Source organism: Lepisma saccharinum, chromosome 21 (genome assembly GCF_977018435.1).
Source record: "Lepisma saccharinum chromosome 21, izLepSacc3.1, whole genome shotgun sequence".
Classification (NCBI taxonomy): domain Eukaryota; kingdom Metazoa; phylum Arthropoda; class Insecta; order Zygentoma; family Lepismatidae; genus Lepisma; species Lepisma saccharinum.
The window spans coordinates 17,492,567-17,515,369 of record NC_139249.1 but is presented as its reverse complement, the minus strand read 5'-3'; the positions used below and the strand labels follow the sequence as shown (position 1 = coordinate 17,515,369).

At 37.8% G+C, this 22,803-nt stretch overlaps 1 protein-coding gene across 2 annotated transcripts; it reads left to right on the top strand.

Moving 5' to 3' along the window:
- Positions 1–2,318: 2,318 nt before the first annotated feature.
- LOC146003936 (uncharacterized) lies at positions 2,319–19,236 on the top strand. 2 transcript variants are annotated; one of them, XM_083142448.1, is made up of 3 exons: positions 2,319–2,472; positions 7,435–7,578; positions 17,666–19,236. In XM_083142448.1, the coding sequence occupies exons 1-3, from the start codon at positions 2,412–2,414 to the stop codon at positions 18,907–18,909; spliced, it is 1,449 nt and encodes a 482-aa protein (XP_082998574.1). In that variant the 5' UTR covers positions 2,319–2,411; the 3' UTR covers positions 18,910–19,236. The 2 variants fall into 2 exon arrangements, with proteins under 2 accessions (XP_082998574.1, XP_082998575.1); XM_083142449.1 differs by lacking the exon at positions 7,435–7,578.
- The last annotated feature ends 3,567 nt before the right edge of the window (positions 19,237–22,803 follow it).

Sequence of the window (22,803 nt, the reverse complement as noted above, 5' to 3'; positions counted from 1 at the left end):
AGTGGGATCAATACTTTTATTGTAAAAATAACTAGAAGAATATTGTTAACAAATGAGACATTATTAACATTGCATTAAATTAAATACATTTTGCATGTAAAATATTTATATGGTGCATTGTAATTTGGTTGTTTTGGTTATAATTTAATTTTTTGGTCGTCTTTGTAGATTTTAAAATTTAATTGCTATCGGCAGGTGAGCCATTCATGTGGAACATGATTGATTGAGTTGGTGTTTTAATCCATTTTATGCACAGTAAGGCTAATCGGGACAGAACCTACAGTTTAAAGTGGGATCCGAACCACTATGTGTCTCCACCGACTATCGAACCCAGGACCCCTTGATTACAAGGTAACTACTTATGTGGAACAGGATGGGTAAGTCATTAGATGAAATACCCCCAGCTTCTCATGGACACTTATTTTATGACCCTTGAGATCTGAGATACGTAAATTTGTCAGTTTATTGATGCCACCAAGAGGAACGCCCAATCACGTGGAGACATTTCACTTTCTGAAGATTATTATTATTATTATTATTATTAGAGTATGATGCAATTAATTTGAAACTAATTTTCCCCAAATATACTTATTTATAATTGGAAAACTTCAACTTGCATGAAAATTCCCGAACGAAACAAAAGATTTTTGAATGGTTTCATTCAGATTCCACTTTGCGTTCCATTTTGGCATTATATTATAATACAGTGGGATGCACAAGTATTTATCGGCAAATTGCCCACAGCTATTTTCATTCATTTTTCTTTTGCATCCTGTGTGGTTTTAAGGAATCTATTTATTTACGTATGCTAGCGCAAAACTTTTCGGAAGCTTTTGGCGTTTTGTTTCAATCCTTGAAACTCTCATTAGCTAAAATACAGTGCTTTAACATGGCCGTTGACAATTTGTTTGGCAATACTTATGCATCGCAATGTACAGACAAAAATAATATATACAAGAATGGGACAGTACAACATTTTCCCCAATATATTTTTGTGTAAGAACACCTTTTCTGACTAAAATACAGTGAGATTACCAAGCAAACTGTCCATCACCATGTATACTTTCCAGTGTTTAAAAACGCTTAGGACACAAGAGAAAATTTAATGAAAATGGTCATGGAGAATTTGCCGAGCAATACTTATGCTTCCCACTGTATCAAATACTAATACACGTGAGAACAGACAGAACCATCTGGTGAAGGGGAAGACAAGAAACTCGACCATTGTGGAACGTATCGATTATTACCCATATCGATAATTTACTAAAGGAGCATAAGAACCGTCCCTTCCCCCAAGTTTGTTTCGAATTGTTTCGAATTGTTTCTCTACGCATTTTAAATAAAATTAGAATTACACTAAAAGTCAAAATTAGGTTTTTCTTCCACTACAGTGGATGTCTAGCTCCGTGGCGAAGTTGTTAACACAGCGCGCTTCGACCTGTCCTGAATGAAAAAGAGAATTGAGATGAGTTTGATGTGCGGCACATAATATCCCGGGTTCGAATCCTGGCCTGGTCATTGGTGTTCTTTTGCCGGTGTCCCGTTAACGATTTCGTCTGATCGTCACTTATCCTCATTGTCGCGATTAGCCAAAAGTGACAGAAAGGCGACGTAAAATAACAAAACTTCAAAAGTACTCTGCAGTTATTATCTGATAGGCCTAACATGTTTCATTGTGCTGTGCAACTAATAGTAAATAGATTTGCAAAATTATCTTTAAAAAACTTGGTCCAGTCTTCCGTCTCCCATCTACAGTTCCAAATCCACACTTCTGAAACTGTCTGGTTAAGACATGGGAAGATTAAGAGGGCAACTCCCCCCAAAAAAATCCAAAACTGAAATAACAACAATGATAAAAATAATTATCATGGTTATTATTATTATTAAATAATAACTATTAGGAAGTGATAAAATGATTTTTTAAAATTATTATTGTTACTAATATTACTGTTATGTCCATGAGGAGAATATTATACTCGATTCGCCAGATAAGTAAATATCTAGCGCAACTTTTTTAATTATTTTTTTTAAACATCTCATTCAAAAAAAGGCTTTGAAAGTCAGGGGCAAGATTTAGTTCTGAAGTTTATCTTGTGTGACTTCTCACACAAATCTTCGGTTACATAACTTTATTTCTGCTATTAACAATAAAAATAATAAGCTTTCTGCTTTTTCAAAAAACTGAAATGAACGATACTAATTTCCAGGAAGGAGTCGACGGTCACTGCCAAAAGTGACGTCATTTGTGCAGCCAATTAATAGGCTCCTACATGTTGTTGAACCTTGTTTCATAAATCTTGCATCCAGGTTGTTGATAGCAGATGCAAAATTAAGGGGGAGCATTTTTTGAAAACTATAAAATAGGAAAGCAAAAGGCTAATTCATGAACAAATTACCTCAAATGTACAGACATGAAGACGAAAGGACAAATGAAGACAAAGCGAAAACCGAAAATGAAGGCAAGGCTTGTAGGTAGGAATCTGTTTCCATATAGTTCAGAAAATAAGGGTACATTGATAGGCACTTCCGTGCATAACTTGTTTCATAAACAAATACTTATTTCAGAAACACCGAGCCAAAGACTTACACTTATTGACTTGTATGTATCTCACTGGTCCATAAAATGTTACTTCTTAAATGTTAAATTGGTCTGAAAGGATGTTTCTGATAGTATTTTTATGGCGTATTCAGATCTGCTTATCAAATTTATGAGGGCAGGGTTTTTATGTATTATGATTATTATTATTAATATTACACTTTTTTACAAAAACACTTACTATTTTATACGTACAATTCGTCATATCGGACCTTAATGGGCATTTTCATTCAATTAAAATATTAGTGGATGGTTGCCTACCTAGACGTTACAAGGGCTTGGGAGGTGTTTTTAGCAACTTTGGTGCAGAAAGTAAAGTGCTTAAAAACAGGGTAAAATATATTACTCGCCCCTTCACAAGGAAGTCAAAAATGCCATCAGCTCCGTAGCTAGATATTTTGGCACCCTAGGTAGGATTGTAGTTTGATTGTGGTAGGGCCCCACACATTCTGGATCTCGGTCATTTTGGAGGTGATGTGATCAGCACCAAGCTCCGGCCACCTTAACCCCCCCCCCCTTTCGTCCATTGATTGGTAACAGTAGTATAAGCCGGAGACACATTAAACTCGTTTGTTTTCAAATAAAAATCATTGCTATTTACCTCATATGCATAGCGGAAGATTTTTCAAGCTGGGGATCACTTTTTTTCATGAAAAAAGCGTTATTTTTAACATTATAATCATTTATTGGTCGTTGCTAATTCGGCGCGCAAATTTTGACTCACGTTGTCTATCGTCAGCTGATATGCAGTATCGTCAGCTGATGTCCAGTGTTTCCAAACTTATGAACCGATAAATACCGCACAAACTATTCACAAAAGGTTTTTAAGCGAAAATTGAGGCTAGACTCTACTTTACGTCCTTATCTGCATGGTGATTGCTTCTTTGCGTTCGCGGTGCGCGATCATGGTGCGGCACCCGGCATCTCTTCGGGTAAGTACCTTTTTCTTTTTACACTTTCCGTTCACGATAGCCCCACTATCCATTCACGGGGTCGAGGTATGCCTACGAGGTTAGGTTAGGCCTGTTAGGTTAGGTTCCATTAGCACTCATTTCACCCCTAAATATGTGCATCATCATCTTAAAAATTCCTCAGTACGTTCAATTGCGCATATCCGGACAACATCGGTTTTTCTCGATTTGTTCACGATAGCCCCACTATCCATTCACGGGGTCGAGGTATGCCTACGAGGTTAGGTTATGCCTGTTAGGTTAGGTTCCATTAGCACTCATTTCACCCCTAAATATGTGCTTCATCATCTAAAAAATTCCCCATTACGTTCAATTGCGCATATCCGGACAACATCGGTTTTTCTCGATTTACTCCTTCAGGAAATTTTTGCTCGCTTTGGGATTTACGTTGTTGAATTCCTTATAAAATAAGCTTTCCAACTAGAGTCTTACCTTACATTGAAAAAAAACCAGCTCACACGTCATCTTGTCAAACTTCCGCGTGGTTGCTACACTGTGAGGGGGTTACATAACCGAACGCACGGAACATTTGATTCACGTAGTCGACGGTAATGGCGGCACGAGCTATCGTACAACGGAGATGCATGATTGACGAAAAATACCTTATTTACAGGCAAAATACGTTGCACGATTCTAAAAAACAATTTCCCCGGCTTCAGAAAGTCCTCAAGAACGCAATCCGTAAGTACTTTCTCGTCTTTTCTCCTGTAAATTTTAAGAAATCCGTCTCCGGCTTATACTACTGTTACCCATTGATTTGAGGCTGGGTGAGCTCCAGAACCGCTTTATGCGGGGACAAGGCCGGAAAATTTCCGACCTTAGATCACCCACTCCGGGAATCGAATCCGGGTCTCCCGCGTGGCAGTCAAACGCCCTACCGAGAAACACATTTTCTTATTAATGACCTTTCTCATTTATGCCTCGTTTGGACTAGGGATGGCCAAACGGATCCGGATCCGATAAATCCGGATCCATTCGGATCCGAAAGTTCCGGATCTGGATCCGGATCCGAAAGTTCCGGATCTTGATCCGGATCCGAGAGTTCCGGATTCGAAAGTTCCATATCCGGATGGATCCGAGAGTTTCGTATCTCAATCCCATTATAATATTACCACACCTTAAAAGGTATTATGATCTTCGATTACAAATAAATTTTTCATTAGTTAGTCCTTCAAGAATTTTTTTCAAGTGTTGTTCCTAAAATACTTTGCTACGCATCGGCTAACACACTCGTTCACAAAAATAATCTTACTTGTTTAACATATTTCAGAGGTGACTTTGTAAATGCCATTGAAACGAATATGTATTCATTCGAATGTATTGGAAATGAAAACACACATAAATGTGAGACATTCCATTCCAGTATGAAACCTTTAACACATATAACAAGATAGAAATGTTATACAAAAATTATACAATTGTTCTACAGTTACAGTTTTACAAATTAAAATAAAACATTATAATATATGCAGTGTTATATAATTACAAAGTGTAAGACTAACAAGGGAGGTTATCTAAGTGTCCCCCTCCGATTTCCATGAAACTTGGCAGGCGTATAGTGGGGCCCAAAGGAAGAAATACGTGTTTTTTTTTGTTTCAGCTAAAAAACTGTTTTAGGGGGCAAAACCCCCTCAAATGTCAAGATGAGGACAAATTGAAGTGAGGATCTGACCCTGTGTCCCTCAGATTTCCATGAAACTTGGCAGGTGTATAGTGGGGCCCAATGGAAGAAATACGTATTTTTTTTGTTTCAGCTAAAAAACAGTTTTAGGGGTCAAAACCCCCTCAAATGTCAAGATGAGGTCAAATTGAAGTGAGGATCTGACCCCTGTGTCCCCCTCCGATTTCCATGATACTTGGCAGGTGTGTGTATAAACGGGCCCAAAGGAAGAAATACGTGTTTTTTTTTTGTTTCAGCTAAAAAACGGTTTTATGGGGCAAAACCCCCTCAAATGTCAAGATAAGGACAAATTGAAGTGAGGATCTGACCCCTGTGTTCCCTTCCGATTTCCATGATACTTGGCAGGTGTGTGTATAAACGGGCCCAAATGAAGAAATACGTGCTTTTTTTGTTTCGGCTAAAAAACTGTTTTAGTGGGGCAACCTCCCCTCAAATGTCAAGATGAGGACAAATTGAAGTGGGGATCTGACCCCTGTGTTCCCCTCCGATTTCCATGAAACGTGGCAGGTGTATAGAGGGGCTCAAAGGAAGAAATACGTGTTTTTTTTGTTTCGGCTAAAAAACTGTTTTAGGGGACAAAACCCGCCTCAAATGTCAAGATGAGGACAAATTGACGTGGGGATCATCTGAGCCCTGTGTCCCCCTCCGATTCCCATGAAATTTGACAGGTGTATAGAGAGGCCCTATGCCCCCTGTTTCTTCCTATGCCATATTTACGTGGTTTCGGGGTAAGATCCCCACTCCAATTTCTCCTCATCTTGACATTTGAGGGGGGGCCTCTATACACCTGCCAAATTTCATGGAAATCGGAGGGGGAGACTTAGACCTCCCTTGTAAGTATATTAATTAATTACAAATCGCGCACGCGCGCACACACACTATATATATATGGGTATGTATGTATATTATATATATATATATATATGTATGTATGTATGTATGTATGTATATTAGCAGGTAACAATATGTTAAAAGCACATTCTTACTTTCCAAAGAAGCGCATGTGGGATGGCAAAACGGATCCGGATGCGAAAGTACTGGATCCGTATCCGAAAGTTTTGGATCCTTATCCGAAAATTCTGGATCCGGATCCGAAAGTTCTGGATCCGGATCCGAGAGTACCGGATCCGGATCTGAAAATTCCGGATCCGAAAAATTTCAGAATCCGGATCCTTAGGATCCGGAACCAACCGGATTCGGATTTCGGATCCGCTAGGATCCGGATCTGTCCATCCCTAGTTTGGACGCTACAAACTCTCGAAAACCTTACCTTTATCCTGAATGTATGCGACGAAGTCCTGGCTCACACTACTAATGCATTGACTTTGTAATTACTGATATTTCCAACAAACATTTATGAAACTTTTGTATTAAGTAAATTATGAAGGCGGCCGCAGAACATGAATATATACACATTGTTGTAATTTCTGAAGAAATACAATTACGAACAGCGATGTAGCAAAAGCGCCACGAGTATATATGTACCAGCCACGAGTATATAAATAATTTCTGGATATAATTACTGGCGTTACCATGGCGCGCACCCCCCCCCCCCCCTCCCAAGACCGATGGCGCGTCCCTCTCACAATTCATATAGAATTTAAAGACGACAGTGTCAGCGGTCTCGGGTTCGATTCTCGGACTGGGCATGGGTGTCCTTTGTAAGTGTCCCTTCATCATATCTCATCTTCGCGATTAGCCAAAAGTGGAAGAAAATCGAAGTAAAATGAATCAATCAATGAATATTGTTTATGCCAGCCTCCCCCCCCCAATTATTAAGGTTCATGTCTTTGACAGCGTGTGAAACTTCTCGAAGATGTGCAGTGAAATGCAATGAATACACAAACAACGAATATTTTCGTTGTTCAATTTCTCTTGAATATGTGATTAATAACGAAGAGAAGTCAGTAAACCTCATTATATATCTCAAAGTATACATGATAAATCAAGCTTTGGGATCAAATTGAGATTATCTTAGATTGGACTGATATTTCTTTCTTATGATTCTTCACTAAGTAATTGCTCCTACTCTTTGACCTGTTTGCGATGTGTACTGTGTAGTATAAACACATTTCCTCCCCTCCAGTTCTCAATAATGAATTCGCCCAGAGTTGCGAGATACCAGTTTGTTTTAAAACAGAACGACAATGTGCTGTCATGGATCGGTTTGATTTGCTTCGTTGCAGCAAGAATGAGCAATGAGGAAGAAGTGGATGTTTATACAAATATTCGGCCATTCTTTACTAGGGAAGAGTGGAGAAACCTTTCAGAATCTGCAAAAGCCAAATTTAAGGACATGGCAGAATTCTACTACATGATGCAGGAACTTAGTAAGTATTCTCTTGCACTGTTTTCAGTTTCATGTTAGCTTGTAAGCTGTTTGCCACCCTCGCTGCAAGCTTTGTAGTCAAGCCTTGTTGATAAAGATCTTTGAACTTCACAGCTTTCAGGGAAGCATTATGATCTGAACAACTGTTTATTCTATGTGAATGTCACACACAAATGTTCGAAAGCTGGCTACTGAATGTAATGGTTCGTTTTATTTTCTTTGTGGCCCTTTGGTCCTTGAATAAAAATTATTCGAGTGGCTGCATATATTGTGTAAGATCAAGTAGTATACTAACTGTAAGCTGTGAGCTTCAAGAACGTTTAAAGTTGAGGATACACTACACATTTAGAGAATTTGAATATCTTAAAACGAAACTTGTAAATTTACATAACAACAACATCCTTTGCATAACTTTTCATAGAAGTTGTCTGCCTCGATGGCTGGCATAAGTCGCTACGAAGTCGGAAGTTCCAGGATCAAACCCTGATGTTATCATTGTGTTTGTCTTGTCATAATTCATCCTCGTCGTTGCGATTATCCTAAGAGGTAGAAAAGTGACGCAAGAAATTAATATAAAAATACGAAAGGTAATTTTGTTGCCCCGCGGCAGACCGCATTGCGTGGCGGACTGAAGATCCTTCCACCGACGGCCCGGCTTCGAGTCCAGGTGTGGCCATGGCTGTTCCTTTGTTAGTGCTAGGAGGAATTGATTTCACTCTCCCGGGCAAAATTTTATTACCTTCAAGAATGACGAGATTAGTATTATTAATCGCCTTGTGATCGATCAAGTTGTCCCGGGTTCGATACCCGGTGGAGGCACATGGCACAGTGGTTCGGATCCCACTTTAAGCTGTTATTTGTTACTTCAAACTAAACAATTTCACTTCACAATATTGTTTGTGAAAAATGAGTCATTGTTTATGTAAGATTGAGGAGGGAGATACAAAAATTTCAACACATTTGTTGTGCCAGCGTCTCAGCAGAAAACGAATGCAGAGACATAGATGCGGTTTGATTCATTTCATTACATAAGTTCGTAGCGTAGTATGTTACAGTGGGTTTCAGTGTTTGTGTTGTTGCCATGACCAGTTTGGACGAGAGAGAAAAAAATGACGCGTGGAAAAGCTACAGAAAAGGAGTGTTTGACGCGGAATGTAGAGACTGTATGAATAAATGTATGGGATTTCAGAAGTCTGTGTATGTTTAGATTGATTTTGTTTTGTTTACTTACAACTTGTGGTTGCAAGGTTGTCCTGATCAAGTTGATTTAATATTTTATTCACAGTAGCAAGACCACAAACAGATAACAGCTGATATTCCAGAACATTTTAATCTAAAGGCTGTCAGTGGCGGGGTTGGGGGGACATAACCCCGCATTTCGCCCAGAATTCCTAAAAAAAGGAACATTTAAGGCAGAAAAGGGTGGGAAAATGATGACCGACTACTTAAAAAAGTATACGTAAACTCCCCCTTTCGAAAATCCTGTGCACGCCACTGAAGGCTGTGAAGAAAGCTAGCGGACGGGAATAAATCCGTTATTTTAAAGTTGACAATATTAATCAGTTCCATTCCGCAAATTAGGACTAATTTATAAAAAAACAATATTAAGACTTAAAATTTCATTGACATGTTTGTTTCCTTTTACAAAATATTTTAGTGTTTTTTTTATCAACACAATAATCCCATAATATTATCATCGTCGTCACGATTAGTTCAAAGTGGATGAAAAGCGGCACAGCATTTCACTTAATATTTCAAAATACATGTAAGTTCCTCATACAGAATGAACGAAGTAAAATACTTTGTAATAAATTATGCACTACGTAATAAAGAGTTCGGATTGTGAGAAAATCACAAACCGCTCTTCGGATAGTTTAAATAAGAACATAATTAAATTAGACCAATCGTCAAAAAAGTTACGGGTAAAATTGTATTAAGTCAAAATGCAAGTGTTTTACATGCCCCACCGCCAGTCAGGCTAGGGTGACCAGATCCTTACCAGCAAAAAACAGTACACACACATACCATGACAAACTTTCTTAAAAAAAAAGACATAAAGGACATAAGTTTTAAAAATAATTATTCTTTTATTTGACGAATCCCCAAAGTATATGAGTGGCATAAAACAAAAATGAAAACTAAATGTATTTAAAATTTGACATATTAAAGAAACTACAGTTGTGAGCAAAATTTTGTTGAGAACATGTCACTTACACTTCTTGAAAACAATTCCAATAACTTCAAATTAACAAATATTTCATAATCAAATGTACCAATATTTAAGTATCATCCTTAATGGTTCTGTACTTTTGCTTCGAGTGAATAGCATGTAATAACTTTGTATTTTCCATAGTCATATCATGGAATTCACTACAGGTACAACTGAAATTATATTTAGTTATTATTAGGTGTTTCAGAGTTTCAGTTTTCAATTGAGATTTCTCAGCAGTCCACATGCTATTCATTAACGATAAAAATCTCTCAGTGGGTGCATTTGTGGCTTGAAGGCACAAACTGAACTCTACAATATCAAATACCTGATAAAAGGAAATACATTTTTCCTGAAAATATTTGAATATCTCAACCCATCTCTGCATCTACTCTCATTTGAGCAGTGTTCCATGCTTTCAGTTTTTCAAGAGTACCATACACTCTTACATTTGAAATTTCATCAAAGAGATAAGAATCATTAAGTTGCTTTCCTGACCATTTGTTGAAAAATTGTACGCTATTTTGCACTCTGTCCCATTCGATCATCGAATCCAGTTTTACCCAATCCAACACAGTCATTTCAGAAAGGGGAGAGGACCACTGCTTAATATATTCAATACAAGTTGAATAAAATGAACGCACTTGTTCCTTAAAACTTGACATGCAGATGTAGTGTTATTTCAGACCTTCCACTGTTTGCAATTGAAAACTCACTGAACATTTTTCACAGTGAACATCACTATCGCTTTTGCCTCTCTTAAGAAATGGATAAAGAGATTTCAGTTCTGAATTAAATGCAAATTTCCTCCTAGGAGGCATCTTCACCCGACAGTGTTGAAATACAAGACGTGCACTTCAGGAACGAGACTTCCAATCTACGCACCCCGCAACAACTGGACAGATCGGCGCCACCTGACCCTTTCGTTCCCAACTGTCTACAACCTGCTCTCTGCCGTGGTAACTACGCATTGTTCTAACCGGATGTTCATTCTCTCCAGCTCGACCACAACAGAAAAGTATGAAAAGTAGTGCATAAACTGTTGACATAGAAAAAACAAAGAAAATATAAATAGAAAATAAATATTTGGACTTCGGAGACCGGAGTAGAAATCAGGACATTTCGCAGGACATATGTGAAAGAAAGGACATATCTTAATTTTATACATGGCTTCGCATTCTGCAGGACAGCTCATCAAAAAAAAAAGGACTGTACTGCGAAAATCAGTACGGATGGTCACCCTAAGTCAGGGGCATCCCAACAGGTGTTGAGTATTAGGCTATCTGTCTGAACCAGTGCGCAAAGGGGATGCCGCCACCCCGCCGCTCCCCAACATTTATTGTTGCTTTATTTCACCATAGCAGATTCTCCTCGGCAAGACCCTTTGTGAGAAGGGTTGATGATTACTAGTACTGGATAAATTTTAAAAATGCATTAGGCATCTTAAGCAGCAAATAAAATTTATCATGTGAAGGTAAAGTTCCCTGTGCATGTAGCACCGTGCCAGGAAGGCACATTTAGGGGAATATGGAGGAAGGGCGCCACACATTTTCGATCTCGGCCATTTTGGAGGTGAAGTGGTCAGCACCACCCTCCGGCCGCCTTTACCCCCTCCCCCCTTAAGGAACCCATTGATTTGGGGCTGGGTGAGCCCTGGAGCAGCTTTATGCAATTTATCATGTGCAAAGCACAAATCAGGCACCTATTGAACGCAGAAACGTTACCAAAAACCAATCGATCAATCTAATTATCATCAAATGGGGATGGATCGTGTAACAAAAGTTGTCGACTTGTCATGTAGATCGCACTTTCGAAATTATTCCTCCCACTACTGTCAACCCACTAAGAGGAAAAAAAACAAGTAATAAAAACACACGACTGAATCTATCTACAAGATACTCACCTTTTCTGTAATTGAGAAATCTTTCTACGGAGAATTCATCATATCAGTTACTTACATTTGGGAAGTGATTGCTTCAATGCTATGGATTTTGATATCCAATTTCAGATCCATTGTTGTTCATGGGTTATCAGGGGCCTTTGTAATGTGTGGGTACAGTGGGATCCAGTAGTATTGCACGACAAATTATCCACGACTATTTTCATAAATTTTTCTCTTACATCCTGTATGTTTTTAAATGATGGATTTTATGTATGCTGGTGCAGAAGTTGTCAACAGCTTGTTTTGAGATTTCTTTTAATTTTTGAAGCTCTTATTGGGTCAAATAAAGCGCACGAACATGGTGATGGACAATTTGCACGGTAATACTAATGGATCCCACTGTACAAGACGGCTTGTAATGTTTGATTGCAATGCCAACTCTCGGAAATGTTCCGTTTGATTACAACGCCACCTGTCGGAAATGTTGTTTTGTAAACAGAGCAAACCTCGGACCGCGCAAGGAGTAAAGCACTCTGTGTTTACAAAATGCAATCAATGACAGTTTGTAACCACACATTCGCACACATTATTAGCAATTTACCAACTAGGACGATGTTTACAAACAATAAAGTAAGTGGTGGCTTGTAATCACACATTCGCGATTATCTCAAAAATGGCTCGTTCGCAGACCCATGTTTACTGAGACTTTTTTGCTTCTATTATCGTGTACTTTGACCTGTGTCAGTTTGCACTAGTACTTATGAGACACCCTATATTGGTTTTGTGTTTAATGTTATTCTGATTGTTTGATTTCTGATTTTGTCCCTTCTGGTCTTTCCCACTGTTCTCCTCAAATATTTAATTTCTACTGTTTGTAAATTTTGTTTTTGTTTTTCATTAATTATCCAGGATTCACTTCCATATATCAATGTTGGTACATAAGTTGATTTGTACACAATCATTTTTGTTTTTTGGCTTATTTACTTTTTCCCTAAAAATCCTTTGTTTATGGCATAATATAATCTGTTTGTGTTCTTTATTCGAGTGTTTAATTCTTCATCTATTTTTCCATTACTACTGATTGAACACCTAGATACTTGAAACTTTGTACTTGTTTTAGCTCTGGATCTTCAAGGCTTATTATGCAGGGTTTTTCTATTCTCCCTATCCGTAGCACAGTTGTTTTATCTTTGTTTGTTTTCATATATTTCTTTGACAAGTTACCATTTATTATTTCTAAATTTCTTTGTAAGTTTGCTTGTGAATTTGCAAACAATACAATATCATCTGCATATAAAAGTTCAGATACAGTTAGTTTTCAGTTTCCAATTTTCTACTTTGAATTTTCTCATCTTTGGTTTTATTTCTTTCAGAACATCATCCATCAGAACCATCTTGTCTTACTCCTGTTGTTATGAATTCCTCTGATCTGTTATTGCCAGTTCTGACATAGCATCTGTTTGTTTTGTAGAAACTTTGTAGCTATTGCTTCTATTAATTATTTGTTTACATTGTTTTCCTTTAGTGTTTTCCATATCTAGCTCTTGCCATGGCACCCTATCGAAAGCCTTTTCCAAGTCTATAAAGCATAGGTATAATTCTCTATTGTATTCTATAACTTTCTCTATTTGCCTTATTGTAAATATGTGATCTTGGACACCTCTATCTGGTCTGAATCTACTCTGTCTCTCCTATAATGTATCCTCTATTTCTTGTCTTAGTCTATTTTCCAAAATTCTGGAATAGACTTTGCTAGCACACTGAGTAGTGATTTTCGCATTCCATGTTATCTCCTATCTTATATATGGGTATAAATACTGTTTCACACTATTTTGTGAATACATTGAATATGGTTTCAGATTTTTAAATGTTCTTTTAGTATGTTACACTTCCATATATTACACACAAATAGCACCAATCAGTTTTCAAAATTTACACTTTTCACCCTCACACAGGCTCGAAGTCTCCCTGGCCAGACATCTATTGCAGCATGGATGGTCTTGATGGGAAAGTCCGCCCCTGCTGCTATCGAGGAACGCTTTTAACTTTCAATTATAGGGTGCCTCTTCTTGCAGACAGTCCCCTCTAGCTCTGGGCACAGTTTGTAGTCCAAGGTACTGAGATCATGGCTATCAGATGGCCAATTAAAAGTGGAGATGAAATCGAGTACACTGGTCTCCAGTCACTGGCGCCTCATCCTTGCATTATGAACTGGGTCAGAATATTTCTTGAACATCCAGGATTCATTGTGAAACATTTTTTTGGTTCAACAGTGTCACGAGAGGGTCCAGGACACTTTCCACATACACTTTTGCACGGCTTTTAAGCCCTTTTCTCAAAAATGAGGCCTGGTGAATCTTTCATAGCTCAACCCCCCACCAAACCATGACTGAGGAGGGCTGGTGGCATCTCTGATTTTTGGGAACTCTCCCACAAAATTCTCGAGAGTTTGAAGCATACAGCCTTTCATTTTGACGGTTAAAACTTCATTCAGTGGTGAACAATTTCTTATCAGTGAAGAGAATCCTACAATTACCATTGGCAACGTGCCACTGCAAGAGCCATCTCGTTTTCAGTTCCCTCTGCTTCTTCACTTGTGACGTCAGGAAATTCCAGTACTCCACCTGTAAGCTCCAATTCCAAGGTCTTCACTAAGTACCCTGAACATTGATTGTTGTGAAATGTTCAGCTCCTGTGCCATTATTACTTGCTTCCGGATGGGATTTCGGCGGATGCGAGGATCACTGCTTTATCAGCCGCAGCTGTTCATACGGTGTGAACTCGACCAACTCTTGGGTGATCTTTCATGCTACCAGTATTAGTGAATCTCTGGATTGTCTGATACACAAACCTTTTGCTGATCTTCGGATTTTTAGGGGCTGGAAAATCTCAGTGAGTGACTTCCCAACCATATGCAGAGCAATTACGGCTACTCTGTTTTCATATTCTCCCCACTCGATGCTAAGCACAAGAAGATAAACGCTTGCTCTTTCACAGCTGAACACACAATGGTCAGGAGTGAACTTCAGCACAAGCATGCTTCATGAGCCTGACTACCAAATGTACAGTCCAAGCCGAAAGTTTGTAACAGTATTTATGGCCAGACTAGGTAGTATTGATATTTCCCAATCCTTTACTATCTTCTTTTCCTTCCATGCCACATTTACTATTCTGAGCAACAAATCTTCTCCTTCCTTTTCCATAAACTTGATCATTTCTGGTGCAATGCCATCATGACCAGCTGCCTTTCCTAGTTTCATTCTACCAATAGCTTTCTTTAACTCTTCCCGTGTAATTACTTCTTGTTCTACATCTAGGATATCTGGTTCTTCAGGCCTTCTTTCCTCCTCTTCATTTGGTACGTTTCTTCTTTCATTTTCACTTAATAATTTTTGGAAGTAGTTTTTATATATTTTCATTATTTCTTCAGAATTTGTTAATATTTTCTTATTTTCATCATATATAAAATTTTCTTTAATCACGTTCTTCAAACTTTGTAGAAAAGTTCGATTTTCTTTATGATTTTGTTCCATATTTCTTCAAAATTGCTCCCACATTTCTTTCTTGCCTCTTGAACCACTTTCTTCACTTTATCTCTCTGCTTTCTATATTCTTCAAATGCCTCCAGAGTACCCACCGACAGGTATTTCTTCCATTTTTCTTTCTTTTCTTTTACCATTCCTTCTATTTCTGGATTCCACGAATTTGTTATCTTCTTCTTGCTTCCTACTCTAGATGTTCCACACACTTGTTCAGCTGCAGATATTATTGCCCCTTTCCATTTACTCCAGAGTATAATACAATATCTAGTATTATAAAAGTGAAGATTTATTACAGAAATTCGAAGAAACCATAATTTTTGCGCAAGACTGAGAATCATAAGAACGAAAGAAACAAGTTTCTAAACTGAATCTTTTTTGGGAGTGGAATGACAAGAACCGAATCCAGAAGTGGAAGTGAACTGCTTGTTCATTTTGCAACTTTTTCTCTTGCATGACTCCAAAATGCACATAAATTCCAGACGATCTGCAAAATTCCCTGACATTTCCCTGTTTTCCAGATGAGTAGCAACCCTGCTGTTTTTAATGCATATTTTGGTATTTCTTTTTTAGTGCATATAAATTCACCCCTACTTATAACATTGCCGAAGTGTGCCATGAAAAGAAGAAATCTTTACCAATAAACAATACAATGTAATTTACCGTGATAAGTTTAGTTTTCACTTTTCCGTGCAACGTTTCCTCGCAATTGATTTCGCTACTCATCTGGTGGTACATGCCTGACGAAACCACCAAATGGATGCCGAAATCGATCGTAAAGAAAATTTGCACTGAAAAATAAAAAGTAAACTTATCAGAGTAAATTACCTCTCTCCGCATAACCGCCAAATAGATATCTGTAGATACAATGTAAATACAACATAATTTTGTGAAATGTCAATCTTCATGCATCTTCGTAAGTCGGGACAAGGCACCAATTTAAGAGTTCATCCAAAGTTAATTAATTGTGAACAGCTAGTAACAGTTCATAATTTTATTGAAGTGGTTACTTATACAGTATATTGAACAGAACACACATTCTTCACCATGTGCAATATTTCTGTTACAAAAGTAAAAGTACGAAGCTCACCAATTTGTGGATTGGTTTTCTTCCCTTGTAGGGAATATAAACTGTCTTGAAAAACGTGACAGTATACTATATTTGACCACATAATCATAGACTCTATGTTTTTTTTTTTTTTTTGCAAAAATGTAGGGTGGGACCTTATGTGGTGCCGATATTACCATTATTAAAAATCATTTATTACTGAACTGTCTTTCATGCAAGATTAGGAAGTCCGATTTTACACACATCATTTCTTCGTGAAAGTTCTGCAAATATTTTGCAGGCAGAAAAAAAAAGTTAACACATTATCATGATTTGTACATTATAGTTGAAATATTATGCTTGAGAAAAAAAAAATTAGTGCAGGACTGGAAGTTTAGACTTAATAATCAAATCATCAGTGTGTGAAGATTCTGTGCCGCTACCATTGCTTTTGTTATCTGAGGCAACAATTACACGATGAAAGGTTATAAACCAATTTTTAGTTTGATGATTATGCAGTGAAATATTGTATATTGACTGATTTGGTTTATTTGACTTTGCTTTCATGCCACTTTTGGCTAATCGCAAAGATGAGGATGAGTAATGGTATGATTAAATTGATGAAGGGACAAAGAACACTCATGTCCAGGCTGGGATTCGAACCCAGGACCCCTGGCATAATAGTGCACTATGCTAACAACTCTTCCACTCTTAACAGAATATAGCTTTTTATACAGGGTGTTTCCAGGCTGATGATACAAACTTTCAGGGATGATGGAGAAGGGAACATGTATCAATTTGAGATAAGGAACCCTGGTCCTGAAACGACTTATGTTAGTCGAAAGTTATAAGCAAAAATCGGTGTATGCAGATGTATTACTTGTATTACCTGCACAAGTTTCACAAGCTGCTACATTCACAACAGTTGTTAAAAGTAGTCCCCCCAGCTTCGCTGCAGGCATGACATCGTCGCACAAAGTCCTGGTGTACCCGTTGGAACAACCCCAGAGTCGTTCGAACAATGTCACAGGCAACGAGAATTCTTTCCAGGAGATCCACTTCAGTCTCGACAGGTGTCTCGTACACAAGACTTTCCACATGACCCCACAAGAGGAAATCAAGTGGGGACGCCACTTTGAACAACTGTTGTGAATGTAGCAGCTTGTGAAACATGTGCAGGTAATAAAAGTATTCCATCTTCATACACCGATTTTCGCTTATAACTTTCGACTAAATCGTTTCCGGACCACAGTTCCTTATCTCAAATTGATACATGTGCCCTTCTCTATCATCCATTAAAGTTTGTATCATCAGCCCAGAAACACCCTGTATTGAGTTGGACTGAGACAATAATAAATATTGCATGGTCAAAATAAAATTAATTACAATGCAACTTCACTTGTTCTATAGATATTGAGGCTCCCCCTCCATACTTCATGGAGATGTCTGTGCTGGAAACTGAAGTAACCTCACCAAAGAAGAAACCAGAGGGGTCAGAATCGACTGGCACAAGTCAAGCAGGACCTTATGTTTCTGCATTCGATGACGACGATGATGATGAAGTCGATGCAGAAAGCAAAGAAGAAGATTGTCAGGGGAATGAATTGGAAGCAAATTTCAAATTTAAATGGATAGCCAAGCTTAAGGAAAAATTTCAAAGAACGAAGAAGAAAACCCCATCTTCTGAGGAAGGGAAGATGCAGGAAGATGATGCAACAGAAGCTCAAGGCTCGCCGGACTCTATTGGTAAACATGTATCTTGCAACATGATCAAGAAACAAATGGAAGAGCAACAGCTTGATGCAAGTTTACAAAAAGCACCAAGAGAAATTAATGATGAAATTCCAGTGGATAATACAGTGACAACTCAATCAGACAGCACTGAAATGATAGCAATGACTGATATTTTTCTAAATCCCGTTCAAGTAAAACGTGCACACAATGCACGTAAGCCAAAAGTGCGTCGATCGCTCCACTACTCACCAGTTCCAGAACGAAGGCAAACAAGAAGTAAGGTTGAGCCTGTCCTTGTAGCTTCAACATGTAAACGGCGTCGGAATCCGTCACCTACGGAAAATCCTCAAGTAGAAGAACAAGTTGAAAGACCAGGAACTCCAAAATCAAGAACGCACTGCTGCTCCACTGGGAACAAACAACTGAATTTAAAATCTGAATCATTCAAAAGAAATATTCAGAGAAAGCGGCTGAGTTCAGAATTCTTCACCGCAAACAGTACCATAAATTCAGCTAAACGAAAACGGAGCTCAACCGTAACAAGTTCAGAGACGGTCTTAAACATGACTCCGGAAGGAATGACGGCAACTTTACAATTGGAGGAAGAGACTGAAAATGTAAGCTTCGTGGACATTAATGGTAGAGTCTCTGCTCTAAAATGTAACAATACAAATACAGCAATTCAAGAAGCTGAAATTGCCATGCACCAAACAGTTACCGAAACTTCAATTTCAGTTGGGAATTCAAGTACAATTCCATGTTTTCACTCCACTCCATCGGACCATAGCTCCTCTCAGCCAGTGTCGGCAGATTCAGGCATGAGCGAAGATTTTTCTAGTCCTGTATCATTTGGCAATGTATCATCAGTCGGAGCATTTGATGATTCTCTTCTATCGCCAATACAGATCATGCAAATGTAAGGGTTAAGACAACTACCATGCAGAATTCGTTTTTATATCGTTCTTGTGTCTTCAAAAAGTGTTTTATGCAGGTATATTTTATTCTAAAATTTCATCTTATTCTGTGGATATTGCTTGTCAAACTGTTTAAAAGAAATATGTGTATAAGATAGAGCGGCACTAAAATTTATAAAATCATTTTGTATTTTAAGCAATAATCTTTAATGTTATATTGTTAATGGTAAGTGCTAATTTAAAAATGAGTATGCATTATGTGAAATTAATACTGAAGGATTAGTTCTCAAGTACAGGTTTCAACATGTACGTTTGAAAAAGAAAACATGTACTAATTCTTTGTACAAAGTCTGCAGTGATCTCTATAATATTTTGTTCCTTAAGTTCCCATTAGAAACATTCAGTTCATCATTATCTTTCTGTATCTGATGTCGAAATATAAAAATCTGAAGTTGTTTTTTTGTGGTTGATTGTAATAATCTATATGGAGGAAACATTGTCTTTTGTTTATTGCCTAAATATATCTAAAGAAAAAACATTTAGTGTGTCCCGCACCAGGGTATTATGCTAAAGGAAATCCTTCATTGAAGTATGATTTCCTTAAAAGTGGAAATTTGTTTAGTCATAAGTGGAGTTTGTAATCATGCAAGTAGAAAGCAAAGTATTTTGTAATGTAAAATTTTCTGAATATAAATGTGTTGAATAATTTGAATAATGCTCCATTTGATTTCATCTACTAGTTTTAGTGAAAACATCATCATTTACTGTTTAGACTAGCATTGTGACTAGGATTCCTTTTGTTCAATTTGTTAATATAAACTATACAGCTGATTTGGTTTAATCTTAACACCCACTGAGATGCCAGAGATGTGCCACTCTGAACCCCTGAATGGAAAATTTCATGTGCTTTTCAGAGGGTAGTCTGTCCATGTGCTGTGCCGCCACGTGCCGAGCCACACTGACCAGCGGAATTTTCCATGCTCTTCTACAGCGAGGCCAAACATGAAGCTTGCCGGAGCTAAATAAAGAGATGTGGAATTACACAAGAGGGCATTTGGAGATGCGGCAAACAGAACTTTTCCACTTTAGAAACCTGCAGACATCTGAAACCGAAATTCCACGAGTTTCTCTGTAGCGGGCGTTACACCATTTGATTTCAATAGAAGCAGACAACAGAAGTTCTGTTGCCACGTTTCCCTGCGTCTCAGTAGGCAATATGCTTTACTTTGTTTTTCTACCACTTTTAGCTAAACACGAACATGATAATGAGTGGTGATAGCAGTAGCGTGCCCAGGATTTTTGAAAGGGAGGGGTTACATTTATTTTTTTAAGCACTCGGTCCTCATTTTGCCATATTTTCCTGCCTTTGATGTTTTTTTTAGGAATTCTGGGCCAAAGGGGGAGTTATGACCCCCCCCCCCTTGGGCACGCCACTGGATGATAGGATGAAATTGATGAAGGGATGCTCGCTCACATAGAACACCGAAGTTAAGATTCGAAAATGGGACCTCTGGCAGCATAGTGCACCCACCCAATCAACACAAAAATTTGCAAAACACCGCATGTAGCGGAATACCCAGGAATTGAACGGGCATGGAGGTTTGGTAGCGTTCAGTCCTGAGTTCGAATCCCAGCCTGGACATGGATATTCTTTGAGAGAGTCCCTTCATCAATCTCATCATATCATCATTGCAATTAGACCAAAGTAGCAGAAAAGCAAAATAAAATAAACTAAATCAATGTTCCAAAAACTGTAGGACATGGATCATTCATAGTGGAAGTGTTAAATGTTAATGTTAAATTGACAATTTCTTGAGTACAAAATTCCCAAACTTGTGGACAATAACACTGTTAAATGTGTCTTTCTAGCATCCTTTTCTGAAGAGCCAATTTTTATCAATTTCCTGTTGCTCCATGTTTCCTTAATGCAAATTATGCAATGTTTGAAATATACATTTCTGAGATGTATGCTAACCTAAACCAAATGTCTCTACATCCCAGTGGCATATTCTCCCATGTTATCAGGTTTACCACCAGTAAACCAACTTTTTTCACATAGAAATTGCTGGAAAATTTGAACTTGTCAGACTTCTGCGGTTTGTTTTACTTACTTGCATGACTGTATGTTGTTTTATTTATATTGTATATAATAAATATACATAATAAATAAGAATTGTTGCAGTAGTTCAGAATATGCCACTGGTACATCCTTGACATGTGCATTGACAGTTGTGGTGCGCATCACAGGCTATCAAAAAGAGATTAAATTTCTTTATGATAATTTCTTGGTCCATAAAAGCTTAATTTCTAATGGAATTTTTCTTTTTAATAGAAAGACAGACGAGGATTTTTTAAATGTAATTTTCACATTCACTACTTTCAAAGTTGTCGACAAATCACTTTAACCTGAATCTAGTTTTTTCCAAGCCACTCAAAAACCTCTCCATTGGCTACTGGTAGCTTGCAATGGACTATTTGACAATCCCTGTGCTACACAATGGGCCAATGTACTAAATGCTGGCAAGAACAGAAAAAAAAACTGGTTTTCCCCAACTTTTGAATATATTTTCCATTCCCTGACTTTTCCAAGTCAGTGGGAATCCTACAACTTAACAAGAAATATTTTTTCAGCCATTTATATTCTCCCCTTTAAAAAGTTTCTGGGTGCACCTGTGTCTTTAACCTTCTAGCGGGCGCGTTCATAATCGTGTCACCAGCGGGCGCATGACGCATTTTTTACGTCATTTTGTATCATTCATTATGAGCAAGAATTTTCATAATATAAACGTAAATGTTTTTGGGTCTACATTTATTTATATCATATCTGAGGTTAATATAAATGAAACATATTGAAATACAAGTTAGAATGCTGAAAACAAAGAAAAAAAACACTACGTAACTTATTACATATTTATAGCGCACCACGCTTTTCATCAGTATTACTTTTTACGACAGATATTCATTCCTGCTGAAAACCTAAATGTTACAAGTCTATGTACAAACACTTTACATTCAAAGTTCAAGAGGGACCGAGTCGAGTAAAAATTGTCTACGTCATATGAAAAATTATGGGCAGTCTATGGTAATATCCTGTGTACACACTCCCGCCTCCCCCTTCCCTCACCGCATACACACACACACACACTATATATCGTATAAACTAAGTAAAATAAACCAAATAATAAGAACTTACTTTCACATTTTCAGATATGTCCGGCCCCTCAACACATTTTCGGATATGTCCGTCCCCTCAAAACATCCTGGGAACGAGCCTAGCTAACAAAGTAGGTCAAGTCGCGATTAGCCTTTCTGTGCATAAAGCGGACTCAAAAACAAAATCAAAATTGAAATCAATCGATCTATTCTATTCGAGAAACTTGAAGGATACTCTGAATTTCGCTAACGTCTACGTTTTGTCGACTCATTTTCAACAATGACCTGACGAAATAATTACAGAACAGGAGCAGGCGCGCAGCGCAAACTTTATGACACGGTGTTCTGATCTGAAATAAACAACAATTGACAGAGTATAACATATGGATTAGTAACAATGACTGCTAATATGCAACACAAAATACTTCTTTGAGGAATACATAAAAAGCATAGGCCGAAGAATTCAAAGGAAACACAAGAAAATTAAAGAAAATTACTTTTGGCGTAAATTTTGCGCAGGCGTGCCCGCTCGAAGGTTAATGAAGTAATGTGATGCATCAGAAAATCTCTCTCCGTACAAGGATAGAAAAGAAGCGAACTGATCAATATTTATCTGGAATGACTATCAATGTTCTTCTTGAAGGTTTGCATAATCACTTTTTGTACATGCAAAATAATCTAACACAGTTATTTTTAGTGATTTTTATTTGATATTATCTGCGACATTTCAGTCTGGTTTCCCAGAAC